General features: G+C 34.9%; 1 protein-coding gene across 4 annotated transcripts in view; it reads left to right on the top strand.

Moving 5' to 3' along the window:
- The window catches only part of LOC114243600 (uncharacterized), a 56,044-nt gene that overhangs the window by 23,393 nt on the left and 12,981 nt on the right, over positions 1–19,670 (top strand). For 3 of the 4 annotated variants that reach the window (XM_028175149.2, XM_028175147.2, XM_028175151.2), the window contains exons 2-5: positions 7,705–7,865; positions 13,860–14,051; positions 14,152–14,779; positions 18,922–19,115. In XM_028175149.2, the coding sequence (XP_028030950.2) occupies positions 7,725–7,865; positions 13,860–14,051; positions 14,152–14,779; positions 18,922–19,115 (1,155 nt within the window). In that variant the 5' untranslated portion in view covers positions 7,705–7,724. Of the gene's footprint in view, positions 1–3,613; positions 4,325–7,704; positions 7,866–13,859; positions 14,052–14,151; positions 14,780–18,921; positions 19,116–19,670 lie in introns of those variants that run through there. The other variant, XM_028175148.2, reaches the window with a different exon arrangement.

The following is a 19,670-nucleotide window of genomic DNA, read 5'->3' as shown; positions in this document are numbered from 1 at the left end:
TGTCTTTATTAATTTTTTTTTATAGTGTAGCCTTGGCGAAATTTGTGATTATAGAAGTATAAAATACAATCATAATAGTGTACAAACTTATTATACTGCTGAATTTCGACTACTGCGGGACCTCTAGTGGTATATAAAACTGTAACTACTAAAACTTCATTATGCTGAAATTCCACAAACGTAGCTATCAACAACGGCTAATTATTAGTTAAAAACTTAGTTCGGTGCGTTACGGACCCATGACTCAAACCCTAGTACCGACAAAACACGTTAATCTAACAAGTTAGGCACATTAGATTTAGGCGCGACCGGATATTTGGTAGACGCGACTGTTCACACGTTGCCAGGCCGTTAACATCTAGGGAAATAAACGTTAATGTTATCAGCCGTTGTTAACATTTTATTAATGCGAATAATGAAATCAATAATAGATTGAATGCATTTTTACAACATTAAATATATGATTTGTGTACGAAAAATATATTCTACCTTTCAAAGAGTATGTTGGTTCTGTAGCGATATAAAATTCGTTTTTAGAGTGTATCTAAAAATGAAGTTCAAGATTTTTGAAGAAAGAAATAACCTTTAATTCAAATGCCTATTCTTCGTTATCGTGATTTCTCAGTAATTTATGAACAATGTGTCGATCAAATGTATAAGAATCAGTATACTAGTTGTGTTTGAGACGACAAAAGCACACGCATGTAGATATCGCGAGCATGCAGCGGGACGTCTGCGTTGTTCCGCACGACCTTGATCCCCACGCAGCGCACTGTTGATCTACGCGTGTAACATAAAGCCAACTTCACATGATGCACTTTCAGGAGGCGTCACCGCGTATCTACATACACATATCACTTCACAAGCCAGTCAAAATCAAAAAGTATGGCTTAATAAACCTTCATACGGTGAAGATTAATTAGCGCAGCTTTCGAAAAATATGTAAGTCATTTTGAAGCGTGGCTTTATTTATCGCTAAGATACTGTGTATGTCGGAGTTCAAATCCAGGAGCAAATTACAATTATTATCAAATTTATTTGTATCCAAGCCTGTTCACAAAACGACTTTGCGATGAAGGAATAAAATTGTCCAATGAAAATTTCATTCACACAATTCATAAACTTTCGCGTTAGGCCGTACTTTGAGACTGCACAGTAGATGTTTAGCGTCGTTCCTACAGCCATGCTTTTTAGCTGGACGGGTAGAGGACTGCTGTTATAAGGAGTCCATTTAGACTTCAACTTTATATCCAACACTGAGCATTTAGATTGTCATGTCTATTGACCCTAAAATGCTTTGTTGCCGTGCAAATACCAGTTACGTCAATTTTCCCTTAATAAAAAAGAAAAATAAATTTGATTGAGGCTCAAAAGAAAATATGGGATTCTATCATTTGTAAAAACATGGCATACATATGTACATAGGTATTAAAGTATATTTCTGCATTCCTATTGGCTTGGTATAAGCAATATCGTGTAGAATTTGTGGTGTTCCGTATGTGTTATGTTTGCCAATGTAATATATTTTGTTCGTGGATTTTCGGTAAATAGCAAAAACAACCGCAAGATGAACATCGTTTTATCGAGGACTAAACTCATATTCACAATACCAGGCATCTTTGAGGTTGTCGTTGCATTTATTGTACTTACAATTAGATGTAAATAGCCCGGAAGATAAATAAATAATGTTTTATAATTCCTCTACGTAAACAAGATGACGAGGGGAAATTAGAAGCGAATGCATAAATAGCATTGTATATTTTTTCATTGCTGAAAACGATGGTATTGCTGTGTCAGTGATTCTTAGCGATGATTATAAATACATTGATTATGAGGGAGAGAGAGAGAGATTGAGAGAGAGAGTATTCTTTATTTTACATCAAAAAACAAATAAACAGTGCGTTAAAGATAAACAGATACATTAAATACAAAAAAGTACAATTGGCGGTCTTATTGCTAAGAGCGATCTCTTCCGGACAACCATCAGGTTCGTTATGCTCTTCTCGAGCTGTGCATTCAGTTTTTTCGCTACCTAATCGTTGGTAGCCTAAGGGGCTATTCGATCTACGTGCCAACTGGGTTTTAGTAAGACAGTATTATTAAATATCCAAGCTGCAACGAATTGGTTTTGGTTGATAAGGTGATCTCTTGAAATCAATTGGATTGTTGCTTTGGGCGTGCACTTACTCACTTAGTCATAAAAATTAAATATGTCTTCTACTTTAAACATACTAGCTAACTAGTGTGCGTGCCATACCAGGCTGAGAGGATCAGGGTTGTCAAGCCGAAATCTAGAAATTTATATACCGAGTTTCACACTGTTATAAATCTTTATTATATATAAAAATATCATATATATAAATTATGTAACTATTCATTTAGTTGAGTTTAATTATTATAAATGTTTAACTTTCAACGTTCCAAGGTTTTTTTTTGTGTTAAATATGTCAAACCAGACCCTAAATGTCCAATATCCTTAAGAAAAAGACTGAGACTAACTTTGACCGAGATCGTAGCCCGAGCCAGTTGTATAGTTGTCAGAGTCACCAACATTAGGCGTTGGTGTCGTTAGATTAACGGTTCACATGAAAAATCTTAAGCAACGGAATTGGTTCATAATTGATTTTTTTATTTAATACTTTATTTTAAAACTATTGCATTCTTTTGGCTTTTTACGGTAGGTAGAGCGACTAGAAAACTTGTATTGAGCATCAAATATAGTTGCACAACAAAAACAAATAAAACATTGAAAACATAATTGGGTAATTGTGCACGGGTATTTTTACCGTTGGCTATTATTTGCTCCAGATAAATTTAGAGAAAATACAAAAATTATAAAAAAATCATAGGTAGATTACGATTTGTGTTTTATTTGTTTAAAAATATGAGATAGTTACCATCGAGAAATCCGCTTTATCTCGTTTACGCCAAATTTCCTCATATTTCATAAAAAAAAAAAAATGAGACTATTATCTAAGAGACACCATTCATTTAATGTATGTATATTAAATGAATATGAATCAAAATGTTTTGTTGTAAAAAATAAAAATAGAAAATATTATATTCTGCACCTGCTAATAGTATATATTTGTAGGTAGAGCCTTGGCTCTGCCCCTGGCATAGCTGACGTCCATGAGCGATGGTAACCACTCACCATAAGGTGGACCGTGTGCTCGTATGCCTATGAGGGCAATAAATATATAGAGGGCAATAATAAAATACATAATACTGAGCGAACATCTGATTCTCATCTGAAGTCTTAATTCCTCATATCGACCTATGCGACTATGCCGGTTTTCAAATCCCGCGGGTATAATTTATTTTTCTAATAAAATACATACTTAATTCATATTAGCGAATGAATATTACGGTTAATGAATTATATGGTGTAAGAATATTCAATTCCGCAAGAATAATATGAATAATTCTTAGTGATAGAGTGTATGTAAGTACGCCTAGCTCTGTAACCACTTAATACCAAGTGAGCCGTGAACTCGTGAACAGGAATAAGGAGGATCTCATCGCGTATTATTATTTTTAATAGCTACTAATTACAGAATTAACTTGTTTATTTAACAAAAACTACTAAACTTAGAAATGCTTCTTTAATTATTGAATATAACAATACTTATATATTTATACGGTACGGATACGGTACAAAGATCATTTCTTGTCATTAAACGTCCCGTTTACGGTCAAAAGTTATCTGAAATGTTTAAAAAAAATATTTTGTTTCATTTACTGACTTAAATGTGCAGATATCAACTGTTTATACAGGTAAATCACATGACGTAGACATGTGCAACAATTTTAATATTGTGCCTTGAGTTTTAGCATTGCCTAAAACGATAACATTGATAACGCTTATCTGTTGCAACTTTATCGAGTGCAAGCAAAAACCAACATTATTTGTAAATTTAAATTTATTTGCAATAAGAACGATGTTTTAATATCACCATGTAGAATAATCCGCGTATACATATTATTATCTACGTGAATTAGACCTAATAAGCTAAAAATTAAAATTAAGGCGCGCAGGACCTACCTAAATAAAAATTGATAGAGTGAAGCAGCAGACATAATAGGCACATAAAATTTGTACGGTCCTAAATTATAAATAGAATGTTCCGCGTCCGCGGCCTTTAGAACGGGCGTGTGATGCGAGAGCTAGAGTGGGGAGACACAGACGGCTCGATGACATCACTGTTGAGTTGCAGTGCGGTGCGACCGCCAACTCTTGCGCAATCGCACGCGCCCTTGATCTTGACTGCGCTGCGGCCGCAACGCACGCGTGTTCGCACCTACGTCTACGTATAAATACTAGGTAGGTACTACCGCAACTATATTTATCAATGCGCATGTAGGCGCGAAACTGTAATTGTACTAGTAAAACAACGTTATTGCGCTGCTATGTACTTCTAGGAGAATCGGACAGTTCCGGCTCTTCACTGTACCATAGGTAAATGCTGCAATTAATATTTTAAATGCACCAAAAATATAATAAATAGTATTGAGTTAAAAAAAAACATTTAACCGTAACTATTTGCGAATCCGAATTATTTATTTTATGTTAAATCATTCATTAACCCCAACTTTAACTGTTAAATTCTTGATGAATCGAAATGAAATTGTCCCTTAGTTAACCTCCTACCTTCACGTAGTGACTATTTCATCTACTTATTCGTAACCTTGGAAATAGACTTTGATGTTCAACGTGGCCAAATACTATTTTTTAGATTATGTCTAAGACGCCATAAACTACCGATAAATGATATCCCCATGTTAGCACACGATTATCTTACTTAGCTTTTGAAAAGTTAGGTAACATATGTACTATTAATTGCGTTAAGCTTGTAGAAAATCTTCTTATTTACTTGCAACAGCACAAGTATCTATCTATTGGTAAAAGTTAGAAGCGATCGAGTCAATCAACATGTGTTGAGATAATTTAATCCATAATGGTTAATTTAGTTACACGACAGGTGTTTCTATCTGGGTTGCTTTTCATCTCGTAGCCATGTTAAATTTGGACTCATTTAGTTCTATTTCATTAATGTTAATTAGTTATACATATGCCTAAAATGAAATTACAGTAACGTCTGACATGAACAAACTGTGGTATTTAAGGCAACCACTATCGATCACAATATACTCAGCAACTACAAATTATGTGTTCAAGAGAAGGAACATTACATTGGGTTAAGCCTGGCCTAATGAATATAATATAGCAATAATAATGTATGAAGAGCCAAATTACATCAATTTAATATTATGTAATAAAAAATAGAAGTGCTTTCAATATTTTATAAATGAAAAGACCCACAATTAGTTCAAGCTACAAACCTTAAGTCTACTCACTCACATATTATTATGGAATGAATTGAAATATTATCAATACTAAAATGTTAAAATATCCTAATAAATAAGATGATATTAGAAATGAAATAAAATGTTCTAAATTATGCAGGTAATTCGTGTCACATAAAAAGTGGTCCAATTATATTCTGGATCGATAGATTTTGTCAAGGATACCCTGTATTTTAACATAATCTGTGCATAAAATAAAGATTGATAATTTAATTGAAAAGGCCCAAATAGTATATATCTTAGTAGTAATGGTCGGAATGGTCGGAAATGCCGGGAGTTCAACATTCCGATGCTGATGTCCTTCGTTCACTATTCAAAGGGATTCGATTGTGATATATAGGAATGCCTATGGAATATCCTATCGGAAATGGGTGTACCGCAGCACCTCATCGTTCTCATCGCAAACCTTTACCCGGACGGAAGCACAGTAGTGAAGGTGAACAACGTCCTCTCAAAGCCCTTTAAGCCTCAAAAAGGTGCTAGGCAAGGATGTATATTATCTCCGATTCTCTTCAACTTTTACGCCAAACTCTTTACTAGAGTGGCGGAGGAGAGTGAATTAGTTGGCCTAACCATTAATTAGGCGAAGACCAAGGTATTGATGGTGGACAGACCCGGTATGCTTATTCGCTCTAATGAACTTCATGACTTGGAATTTGTTGACCAGTTCGTTATCTTGGCTCTCTTTTTGTGGCGAGGGTGGCAGCGAAAAGGAGATAGCTAGAAGAACCCAAATGTCCAAAGGAGCTATGACTAAGGTCACTAGGATATGGAAAGACTGCAATATATCCCGCAAAACCAAAGTGGGGCTGGTACGTACATTGGTCTTCTCAATTTTTCTTTATGTCGCCGAATCCTGGACGATAAGACGAAGTGAGAGAGCAAAGATCGACGCTTTTGAAATGTGGTGTTGGAGACGGATGTTGCGAATTCCATAGACAGCACGCCGAACTAACCTATCGATTCTGAAGGAGCTCGGTATTGCCACAAGGCTGTCCGCTATCTGCTTCCAACGTATTCTCGCGTACTTCGGCCACATCGCTCGTAGAGGCCCCGATAACTTGGAGAAGCTGATGGTAGTTGGTCAGGTTGACGGGAGAATATCACGCGGACGCTCACCTACCCTGGTCTGATCTGGTTAAGATGCTCACCAGCCTGCCAATAACTGAGGCTATAAATACCGCCGAGGACAGGAAGACGTAGGGAAGCATTGTGCCTCGAGTGGTCCACATTTTAGATTAGACACGACCTTCAGTAATGAAGAGACTGACTCAGAAGAAGAACAAGTAGTAATGATATATAATGGGATATATATAAATTAAAGGACTGAAATACAAGCAATAAAAGTTTTTGATGAAAACGTTCAGAGGGAACGTAGTAGATAACTCTAAGTTTTAAAATGGCCAAAAAAATATTTAAATACTGCGAGTATTGGGCGGAATACGAGTTCATTTATGTAATGAATTTGTGTTCCTACGTCATCTGAGCCCAAAATATATAACAAGCTATTCATCGATCGTTATCATCATTACTTCTGACCCAGAATTGTCAGCCTAATTATTGATTACATAAATTGAGTAATTGACCAATATTGTTGCTACCGTTCCAAAAGTTGTCTATAACAAATTTTGAATTTTGGATTCATTTAAAATGTATATAAATCTACTATACACAACTTACTAAGGGTGTAAGGTAACAAATGGAAATTATCTGGCCTAAAATGTAGATATGTTAGTATTGTAGGATATATATTCGACTATATCAATTTATGAAATTACGAAAGGTAACCCAGTTGGCCCAGGAGCGGCTTGCAACTATTCCGGTATTCAAATCCTGCAAGTAGTTATAAATTTTTCTGACCGACTTCTGAATTACTTTTATTAGGAGCGTACATCGTATAACAAAAATCAAACCCACAAAAAATAGTATGACTAGCGGAATTACTCGAATGACGTGAGGTGATCGCACTGGTAAGCACCTCCACTTTAACCACCCATACGTTATATTTTACGACTAAGACTTCGATTTCATGTCCAAAGCAGGGTGTTGGCATTTACGTTTGAGATCTACGGTTTCCGGTAATCAACTAATCGTGCATCGTGTACTCTTTAATCTAATTTTTTTTTTTGTGATAGTCAAACAAGCATAATCAACAAGAAACAAAGCATGGTCGGGCTTCATTGGTTTTTAATCATCCTCAATGACTTTGTTGCTGGTATATAATATATTTCTAGGCTCGTCTGCCTTCGTTTTAAAGCTTTCAATAAGCGCTCTATTATTAGAATATGATATTAATACAGGTCTACATATTTATGCCCATTTGTTACCGATTTACAGCGGCGGGAGCTAGCTCAGACATGGGAAGTGAGCACTATTGCCTAAGGTGGAACAATCATCAGAGCAACCTGCTGGGAGTATTCAGCCAGTTGCTGCACGACGAAAGTTTGGTAGACGTCACACTTGCTTGTGCCGAAGGTGCATCCATCAGAGCGCACAAGGTAATTTATTTCAAGTCATTTATTAAGTAACCTTATATTTAAAAAAAGGAAAGGTGCTTTTGTTCGGTGAATATGCCTACTATTCGATATTGGATAAAACGAATTCCAAAACATACAAGAGCACGAGTATCAAGAGATTTTCTATTAACATTCACATATGAACCCATATAACAACTTTACAGAGGTAGATAATTAATTCCAATATGCGTTTCGCTATGTCTGCAAGCTTTTTATAAAAACTGAATTTTAAGTACCCAATGTAACATTGTTTCTCAGAAAACAAATTTCCTTGAGCACCACTGAGGGATGTAAATTTTAATGTTGACTGACTACTAATATTTTTATAAGAGAAATGTCATTTTTGTTACTTTATTAACAAGTTCTACCCTCCATGATTACTAAGTTTATTCGTTAGAAACGCACTGAACTCGTTGTTTTATAATTAAATTTTGTGATACGCTACTGCAAACACTCGTATATGTACTAGTACCATATCTACATTAATCAAAGAATAGTTAATAAATAAAATTAAGTTAATAAATAAAAAGTTAATAAATGATAAGACCCCGGTAGTACTCGAATCGAGCGATGCGACCGTGCCATTGTTGAAACTCCGCATGCAGATGCTAATTTTATAATGAAATGCATACGTAAAATTAGGTTCAAGTACGACTTTCACTTTACTGGTGGTAAGACGTCTTGTGAGTTCGCACGAGTAGGTACCACCGTCCTGCCTATTTCTGCCTTAAAGCAGTAATGCGTTTCGGTTTGAAGGGCAGGGCAGCCGTTGTACTGTAAAAACTTCAGACTGTTAGAACTGTACTCTTAGAGCTCATGCCTCACGGAGAATTATAAGCTAGTTGGGGATTTTGTTATGTTGTAAACGTTAATGCTATTTATCCATCTTTTGGTTTAATGGCAACTGGTTTAATTCCCAAATTATTCTTTTTTTGTTAACTACGATGTATTCAAGTAATATGAATATAAAACAGTTGGATCTAACTTGATGTTTACTCGAATCGTCATTTATCACCAAAATATGTCAATGCACATCAAAATTTTATTTTTTCGTTTCCTTTATATCTTAAACCTTTTAATAATGAAAAATTGTATGGTTCAAATTAATTTATTCTCTACAAATTTATTATATAGTAGTTTAACTTTGGTATGTTATTACATATTAATATTAAGCATTATTGTTTTGCAAAACTCGATAATTTTTGCTGATGTGTGTTTGCGTGTGTTTCAAAGGTTTCATTCAGAAGGCATTTCGATTTCGTCAAGTCTATTCTTTGAGGAATTTTTGTATTAATTGTAGGAGATACATGACTTTTTCTGGAAGCTCATCTCACGCAGTCATAACTAGGGTAGGCAAAAACGGTTTTTGTCGTTATTATATTTTCTTCGTTTTAGTGACAAAGAGCTGTGAGTGCGTTCGTTCGTTTTTCATCGTTTTAGTAACAATAAGGGTCCGTAAACTCATGATTTTCTTAAATGCTATAGCTTTTACAATTCAGGTACATCATAATAACCTATGAATTTATTTTATGTTTTAATTGAGCTTCCTCTCTCTTACGTTATTCAAGTGTAGTCAGACCAAAATTTTTAAATCGATGCTCCTACGGCTTTTGATGAACAGATTAGCGGAGAAAGGGTATTTTGTTTTTCTCTGCTGGACTGGATCCAATAGGTTTAAGAACCTTTGAAGTAATAATAATTATGGGGATTTTAAGATGGATAATAATATTAGCATATTCCAAATGTATATCTTTAATGTACCTATATGCTACCATTACATAAATGCATACTTTTTTTTATGAATGAGGGATTAGTTGTGGCCCAGAGGTTTTTCCAATTTCACCAGAACATACGCAAAAGAGCAAAGGCTTAGGCAGGAGGGGTAGGATGTGCTAATGTGCTGCCCGAGCGCCTCCAAAGGAGACATAACAACTCAAGAGCAGCTACTTCGCGAATGAATCTACTACCGGATCGAAATCGCGATCCGCTGAGAAGTTCCGGCGAGAAACTCAGCGGGCTGATGCATTGGTTAGGTTGCACGGCGAACTTTTTGCCGAGTTCCACGAGTAGGGTTACTGGAGTCCCTAAGCCTGCTCCCAACGTTAGAGCTGAAAGCGTCTAATACAAGGGTTATTGGATCTGATGGATCCGTGAGGAATGCATACTATTCGAATTAATACATTTATATACATATGTATTAGGTTTGTTGATTGGTTTCGGCTCTAATATCCTGTTTTTATAATAGCGCTCAGTAAAGAAACCAATTTGCCCTATAAAGGTCAAATGAACTTGGTTGGGTTTCATTAAAGAAGTTGAGCGGTAGAAGCGTAACTATAATTTTATTATGAAGTTCATAGTATCTTTATATTTATATTAGGGATTAATAAAGTATGAAATTGCCGATTTGTACTGAAAAATTGAAATTGGTTTTTTATTTTATTTAACATATTTATTTAATCAAAATATCTACCATTATTATCTATACATTGCTGCCATCTAATAAGAAGGTCATTTATGCCTTTGAGATAGAACCTTGGTGATCTAGATTCTACAAACTGTGTGAAAGCATTTTGTACTACCTCCTGGGAAGAAAACTTTTTATCACGTAGATAATTATCCAAATCACGAAAAAATTATAGTCCGTTGGAGCAAGGTCTGGCGAATACGGAGGGTGACGAATGGTTTCTAATTGCAGTTCCTGTAGAGTTAAAACGGTTTCTTGTGCTGTGTGAGGTCTCGCGTTATCATGGAGCAATAATGGTGAAAAACGATTCATGAGTCGGGGCTGTTTTACTGCAAGTTTTGCTATCATTGTTTGGAGTTCCGCACAGTACCTAAATATCTACCGTTATTGCTTGACCAGATCGGAGAGAGCTATAGTGAATAACACCATGCTGAGACCACCAAAAAGTTACCATCACCTTTTTATTAGACACTGTTGCGGCGTTTGACCTGGGGTCAGCCATTGCATTTTTCGCTTACGGTTATCGTAAAGAATCGACTTTTCATCACCTGTTTGATGCAATATTCCTTCATTTCTGCATCGATTCAACAGGGCAACACATCTTTTAACACGCGTTTCTTTCTGCAGATCAGTCAAATCATGAGGCACCCATTTTTCATATTTTTTTATTTTATTGATTTGACGCAAATGAGTCCATATTGTTGGTAAGGTATCGTGAAGCCATGCCGCTAATTCCTGGGTAGTTTCGCTTCAGGTGATCCTTCGCTGTTTGGCTTCGAGTAGTTCCGATTACTGACTGACTGCGTGCCATCCCTACAACGCATTTATACCTCATCCCTAGAATGATCGAGAATATTCTACACATCTCTAGTAGTAGTTTCCGCTATCTGTCAATAGATGGCGTTACTCGTACCGGCGTAACATTATGAAATGAAGTTGATTATTATGAAACATGGCATGAAAAAAAATGAAATGAAATGAAATGATATGGGATGAAATATAATCTTAGTAATATGGTAGTCATTTACTGAGACTTCTACAGTGGACTTTTTGGAGGATCCCGAAAAGTTACGTTCAGCGGCTTTGTTTCATTATGCCACATTTGTGCACTTTCACAGATACTAAACAGTTAATAAACTACCGCTATTACACATTTAAATCTGAAGAAACACTAAATAGACAGAATAAAACAAATCACACAACTTCACTCCTCGCGTTCCCGCCAAAGAGTCCACGCAACTTTGATATTGCGAGTAGTTTCTGCAGCGTTAGTTCCGCATCGAAACTCGTATTAAAAAATCACTCGAATTGTCGAAGTATCCGTCTTACTTTTCTAAGATGAATAAAAAAAAAACAACTGAAATTCGATAATCGAATCTTGCACATTTTTTAAAAGAAGAACCTCATAGGTACCATTTGAAAAAGTTTCATTCAAAAATCTCAAGCCATGAAGGTTATATGTCAATTTGAAGTACCTATTACAATGAAACGGCAATTTAATACTTTAATCCATCCCCTATTAATATACATACCAAAATATTACGACAATATTGTTTTAATTAATACGTGAAGCAAAAACTTGGTATCCCTTTTTACGAATATTGCGCGGACGGAGGAGTATGAAATTTTCCACACTTATAGAGAATATAGAGAAGAAGTGCACAATGCTAATATTTTATTTAAATAATGCATAAAAGATACATTAAATCAATAAAGAAAACATTACACATACTACATACCATGTATTTGACGTACACACGCATGCATACTATTTATTCTCAAACTTTTGTTCTTGACGTCTGTTATCAAATTGAGAATAGATTAAAAATTGTTTGTCTTTGATAATATTTTTTATAGTATAGTCTTGGTGAAATTTATGATTATCGAAGTATAAAATACACACATAATAGTCTACAAACTTACAATCTCAATTAATTATAGTCGAATTTCGACTACTGCGGGACCTCTAGTTTTTTTAATTTGTCTAACGTCAAATTGTAACGTCTGTTTATGTCAGGTTATTTTTTAATCAAGTCACAATTAGTACTCAAAGAACTACGTGTACAATAAATACCTAATACCCGCAAATTAAGCATGTGTTAGCAACATACATAAAACAAATGACAAATATATTTAATTTGAATGCGAATTTAAATCTGTGTATATCTTTATACATAAGAGAAAACTTAGACCCTGACTTTAGAATGATTGAAAATAAGGCTTTTCAGAGATACATGAAGTCATAACGAAAATTAAATGAATTAATTTTGGAATGCACTCAATTTTTATCTTGACAAAATATGACTAAATATTTTCATTTGAAGATGAAAGATAAAGTAGTTATAGTGGCCCAAAGCATAAGTTGCCTAGTCTATTTTCGTCAAGCGATGCGACTATATCGGTGTTGAAATCATACAAGCACATCCCAATATTTCTAAAGAAATACGTACTTCACATGTGACTACAAAACTACTTCACGATGAAGTTATAATATCGGGTACTAATAACTAAGCCCACAAAAGTTACGAAGTTGGTTCGTGCTAGGGTGAGGTATTCTAAGCCTACATTGATAGGTCTCACCTCTCGTCTGTTGAGCAACCGGATGCTATCTATTTCTGCTGCGCAACAGTAAAGTATTTTGTTTTGAAGGGTGAAAAGTCCATTATATAATAGAACTAGTATGTACTTATGATCGGATGTCTCAAGGTGGATGGCGACATTCATGTTGTATTATCTGGAAGTGTTGTGCTACGATTACTTTCAACTGAGAAGTCCCAGCCATGTTTTGGTATTAGTAACATAGGCTCATTTTCAATGTCATGACCTTTTCTGCATTTATAAGTCATCAATCAAACTAGTCAAACGATAAGATATACATTTTACATTTTAGATAAGGATGCACCGAAAAGTTTGCATGTTTCTCAAGGTAGCTGTAGACCTTTCATTTTATCTTATCTGATAATGTAATATATTTATGCTATAAATTGGTATGAAAACTTTCCAAGGGTGTAAACTTGTTAAATGATATGATCGTTAGCTAAACTAAACTAACCTAAAAGTAAATGTAAACTATGAACATCAGAGTTAAGTTACCATGTTGCTTTTCTTTCTGTACTGTTATTTAAGTTACGTACAGTTAAAAGTTTTTATCTAGATTTCCTAGGTCTTGTCCATGTCAATTCAGAAAGTCATATAGAACTCGTTACTTCATTGAAAGTCTTAGTGGACGTTTGTCAGTGGACGATACTTGGACAGTAACTACTCGCTAGCATTCTACCCATGACAAAATTTTTAAACTAGGTACTGTTAAATCACTCATAGCTCGAAGTTATGTTGTATTGGAAATTGAAACTAATTAATGAAATATAAACAAATATGCAGTGCTGTGTTATGGTCAAAAGGCTATTAGTAGCTATTATATTATATTTTATATTCCAGAACCAGGTACAGAATGTCTTTTATAATAGTATGCAATAATTTTAATGTTAACTCTAAGGTAAATAACATTCCAGGTAGTTCTATCTGCGTGTTCTTCGTACTTCCGTTCGCTGTTCGTGGATCATCCTTCACGTCACCCTATCGTGATTCTAAAAGACGTCGGCTTAGAAGAGCTACGTACTCTCGTCGACTTCATGTACAAAGGCGAGGTCAACGTCCAGTACTGTCAGCTGCCTGCGCTCCTCAGAACTGCTGAAAGCCTCCAGGTAAATAAATTACTATTTTAAATATCAAAGAAGATAATTTCATCCCACCTAAGCTCTAAGGGGAATTCATTTTTCTACATATCATATTATTGTATCGCAGGTCAAAGGATTAGCTGAAATGACGACTTTAAACGCAGCCGGTATCGAAACAAGAAGTGTTTCGGAGCAAAGAGAGCAGGGCCAAAGCCAAGACGCTAGAGAAGGCCCAGAAAATCACGAACGTCTTGAAGGCAAAGAGGTTCGTGATAGAGATGACAGACGAGAACCAAAAGATTTAAGAGATAGAGATAACAAAGATCTCCGAGATAGTCATTTACGAGACTGTCGAGAATCCCGAGAGCAACGAGAACATAGGGAACAAAGGGAATCTCGCGATCTTAGAGAAATAAGGGACTTACGCGAAATGCGCGAGCTAAGGGACTCTCGAGAACACAGAGATCTTAGAGAATCTAGAGATATTCGAGACCCTCGGGATCTTCGAGACGTTAGAGATTCCAGAGAGATAAGAGATGTTCGTGATCAAAGAGATACGACAGAGTCGTCACCATCACGAATATCCCCTTTATTGACTGTACGTCGATTTAGAACAGAAACTTCGACAGAGACACAATCGTTAGTGCACCCGCCGTTGCCTAAAGATGAACCACCTGACGAGCCAATGCCATCTTCATCTCCAGAGGATGATTCAGCATCTTTAAGGTCAAATGGAGCCCAGAATGAAAGTATGGGTACGTATCGTTTAACGATTATTGTTTAAATTAATCTTGAAATTTAAATAGATATCCTTAGTTTTTTTTTTTTTTTTAATAAATATAAATATTTACTAACAATCACGCCACGTTAACTGGTCCCGTACTAAGTTCGTAAAGAACTTGTGTTACAAGTACCAGATAACGGAAATAAATATAATATTTTTATTATACACATACATATATTTAATATACACCCATAGCCCTGGAAATACATATTTATCATACAAATATCTTCCCTTGGCGGGATTCGAACCCGCGACCCCCTTGTGTAGTGACCATGTCACTTACCACTACACCAGACACTACACAGACCTTACTTCAACTTTATCACTTCCCTTGAACTAAGCAATAATTTTCCAACGTATTACCGGTGAAACATTAAAACTGAATAGTATGGAAGAAAACAGCTATTTCTAATTAAATCAAAACGGTTTCTTAGAATTATTCTATAGTAAGCCCGCGGCACGAATACAAGTTCAATATTCGTATGAAAGATTGCTGCTACGTAGTCCCAGTTACATATTTTGCGTAGCGTAAGTCTTTTTGTATAGTCCGCTCTATTTGCGATAATTTTCAAATTTTCATAACGTTCGTTTCATAACATATCGTTTGCTAAAATGCAGAAATAAATTCTTGATCTTGGTCTATTCACAAATCACAGGCAGGATTAAAATCATCGATCACGTTCAAGCATTCCTGCTTCGGGGCAAAGATAGGCAAGACGGTAGTACCAATACATGCCTGCAGAATTATTACTCTACAACTAATATTTGATACAGTTATTAGTAGTTTAGGAATTACGGAACATAGTAGGAAAATAGGTGAGGATATTACTACCAACGACCGGGCGATAAGGAAGTAATGGCTCGAAAATGACAACATTGCTCATCTGTAATATCATACATTTATAAAGTACACAATTACTTATCCTGACTGACTGATAACTCAATACAAATATATCACGTAGATCAGTTTAAAAAAAGACCTATGAGAGTGAATTCAGGATTGAAACTTTAAATTAAAAGTTCTCTCCCTTGCGAGTTCACGTTCTTTAGGTACCCATTCAATGATTATCGATGCCTGTAATAGAGTATTTTAGAAAACCTGGGGAAAGTCTCAATTGTTTTATAATAATTAATAAATATTCGAAAACACACGGTCACCTTGCCCCAATCTAGCATTCCTTCTTACACTATGGGAATCAGATAAATTATGTATACAGCTATAGGCGTCTAAAATATACATATATTGGACTGGTGGTAGGACCTCTTATGAGTCCGCGCGGGTGGGTACCACCACCCTGCCCATTTCTACCGTGAAGCGGTAATGCGTTTCGGATTGAGGGGGGGGGGGGGAGGTAGCCGTTGTAACTATACTTGAGACTTTAGAACTTATATCTCAAGGTGGGTGGCGCATTTACGTTATGGATGTCTATGGGCTCCAGTAACCACTTAACACCACGTGGGCTGTGAGCTCGTCCACCCATCTAAGCAATAAAAAATAAAAATAACACAAGTTGTTCTTTCCAGATTTTATTTAAGCCTAATAGGTGTGGAGGATCACAATTATTTAAGTTTATCAGTTTGTAATATTGCTTAGTTTGTAGGCTTGGTACTAGGTACACAATTTAACCCAGCGAGTAAATATTATTCTATCCAAAAAGCTAAAATATGATGCAGAGACTGCATGGTTAGAAATGATCCTATGGCGAACATTTCCGAGAGAAAAATCTGTTATCTATTAAATTATTTAACATGAATGTTCCTTCGATGTTTAGTGTTGTGTTCATATTTATTTCAATCGATAGGTAGGTAAGTATACCGCGTGTAGTTTGTTTTTAAATAATTTTTGTCCACCTGATGGAAGAGATCGATCTTAGCGATAACACCGCCAAATGCACTTTTTTTATACGTATTGTTAGGCACATGTTACTCCACAATCCTTTGCAATATTTTGGTTAGGCTTAGAACTATAATTACAACGCTAAGGCCTATACTGTACTATCTAGGCCTGTACTATCAATATATGTAGACACATAAAACTCACCTATGTAGTATCTCTACAGCTCGTCACACACTCGGGTTTTTTGTGATGTTATTTAAGCGAAAAGGAAAAACACTACACAGAACAAAACAGAAAACTTAAATAGGTTTTGAATTTATTTGTTAGATATTGGAAGAGAAACAACAGCCAACAGAAAAATTATTTCGACTTATTAAGACAATTCTTTAATGTAAAAAAAGGAAAAAAAAAATTTTTTTTTAGAGGTTTTATTGGATTACAAAGAAGGAACAACAAGGATATAAGACTTGAAACTCAAATTGTATTAAGAAATTATTAATTTAAAGTTAGTAAATACCCAGAAAATGTCAATAAGTTTGTTAAGTATGACTTCGCTATTTCATAAATATGTCGTGTGAATAGATGCTATTGAAAACTTCAGTATTATTTGGGGTAATAACAAAGTCCAAAATTTTTAATTAAGAAATTAGTACGTTAATATTCAGCTTTTCATCACAATGCAAAAAAAAAACATGTGCGCCCCCGTTAGCAACGACGTCCCTTGCGTTCAATACCTACCATAAATTAAAGACATAATATTTGAGACCTACTCTATTTGACACTTATACAACCTAAGCCCATAGACATTATGCATTATGCCGTCGTATATTCATAAAGTATGTACCTACACAAAGAGCTCTGTTGTCCATTCTCTGGTTCTCTTGTCCCTTAGAGTTTACACAACACCCAGGAGAAGATATGACGCTATGCTGTTAGATTAAATATATATAGCTATAGAATATGTTTGGTCTCTAGGGCAAGAAATATCCAAATTTATAAATACCATATTAATCTAATAAGTAGTTCATCTCAGTTTCGTTTTTGTACGGTCGTAAGGTCACATTCATTTATAGTTAAACTAGTAGTAGTTCTAAATTATTTTAATTAAATGACAATTTCTATTATTCAATCTTAGTCGAGAGCCGCGTTAAGGAATTTTGTTTAATATATGTATAAAACCCGAAAAAAATATTCAGCTGATTCCAAATTAAAAAAAAAACCCAAAACTTAAAACGCATCTTCTCGAACACGACACCGAGACGTAAATCAATGCTTAAATTATATACATATATTGAGTAGACGCTGTATCCCTACTATACATAGTATATAGTTAATGTCTTCTCAGGCTTTTAGCAGCACGGCTTTCACAGAACACAGATAGGTAGCTATTATAATTTACCATTACTACATGCTCATTTAAGTTTAGACTGACGTTGGCTAATACACAAACCGTGCCAGAACCAAAAAATAAAGAAGAAGAATAAGCTGACTGTCAGTGTCAGTGTCAAGTATGAACTACTGCCATCTGTCACATTTGCATTAATAGTGCAAATTGCCAAAAATAAACAAAAAATGTCACAAGAGTGCTGTTTTAACTTCAATTAAGTTTAGAATTAATATTTTTTCTCGACATTGTGTGTTACTGTGATATTTTAAGTTAATTTGTATTATAATAAAAATATAGTCTAAGAAACTGCTAAGTTTCTTAGATCCTTAGAGAAGTAGTAAGCAAGAATTACAGAATATATTGTAATTTGTTATTAATGTCATGGATGAAGACAATAAACAATGTACAGTTTTCATAAGAGCTTTCGGCTGACATTGTTAACATACTTTAAAATAATTATACAATATAATAAAATATGTTCTTGGTCATTTTTAATCGAACGGAGTGACTGGATTGTATCAAATAACATAAGAATACAGTACTTTGTATTATACAGGATGAAAGAATTTAAGATAGCGAATAAAAAAAGGACAAGTTTTACAAATAAAATGAAAAAGAAAAGTAAAACGATATATATTGAATTGCATCTTAATTTTAGATCTCTAACTCTTTAGAACATAGGTAAGACAAAAATTATGTGCTTAATTTAAGATAACAAAGCTAATTTAAACTTTACTTTGTGTAAAACTTTTTCTTCAAGTAATACTGTATAAAATTAAAACAATTTTACAACCTCTGCTATATTTACTCTAAGAAACTACAGAAAAAAACACAAAAATTTCATAAATACAAATTCAGGTCTTTAATGGAATTAATGCATTGTTTTCAGGTATTAATATGACAATAAATAGTCACAATACTGGTGTGCTGAGTACTCGCTATTCACCAGTTGAGCGAATGAGTGTACTCAATGCTATACCCCATCCTGGACTGCCACATCCCTCTCTTCCATCACTTTCAAGCCCTAGAAGTGAGCCTATTCCGGGACCTTCTGGACTACCTCCAGTTCAACAAGCTCCTTTGGTAAGTCTATTTTTATTGGTCTAAATTTGTTGGTCATAGAAATTAATTCTGTAAGTCAGTTACAAACACAAAAAAAAATACTTCATTGATTGTGTTCTTTTATGCATTACCTTAGAAAGGTTAATGTATAAGAAATTTTAAAGTCATTGAATCACCAGTTTGTATCTGCTATAGTTAAGGATGGATTGTAATAAATCTCATAGCTATTATTGGCAGTAAACAAAAATAAAGAAACTCTTAAGATCTTTCAGCAATTCAAGTTTTTTTTTTTTTATTGCTTAGATGGGTGGACGAGCTCACAGCCCACCTGGTGTTAAGTGGTTACTGGAGCCCATAGACGTCCACAACGTAAATGCGCCACCCACCTTGAGATACAAGTTCTAAGGTCTCAAGTATAGTTACAACGGCTGCCCCACCGTTCAAACCGAAACGCATTACTGTTTATTAATTGAACTCTTATGGTTGTGGATTATTGTTTTATTGCTTAGATTGGTCAGTAAGCTGCTGAGCTGGTCCACCAGCTCATACACTTTATGATTGTTATGTCACCTACTA

This window comes from Bombyx mandarina, chromosome 09 (assembly GCF_030267445.1).
Source record: "Bombyx mandarina strain Sakado chromosome 09, ASM3026744v2".
Classification (NCBI taxonomy): domain Eukaryota; kingdom Metazoa; phylum Arthropoda; class Insecta; order Lepidoptera; family Bombycidae; genus Bombyx; species Bombyx mandarina.
The sequence above is the reverse complement of the archived record's forward strand: the minus strand, read 5'-3'. Positions and strand labels throughout refer to the sequence as shown.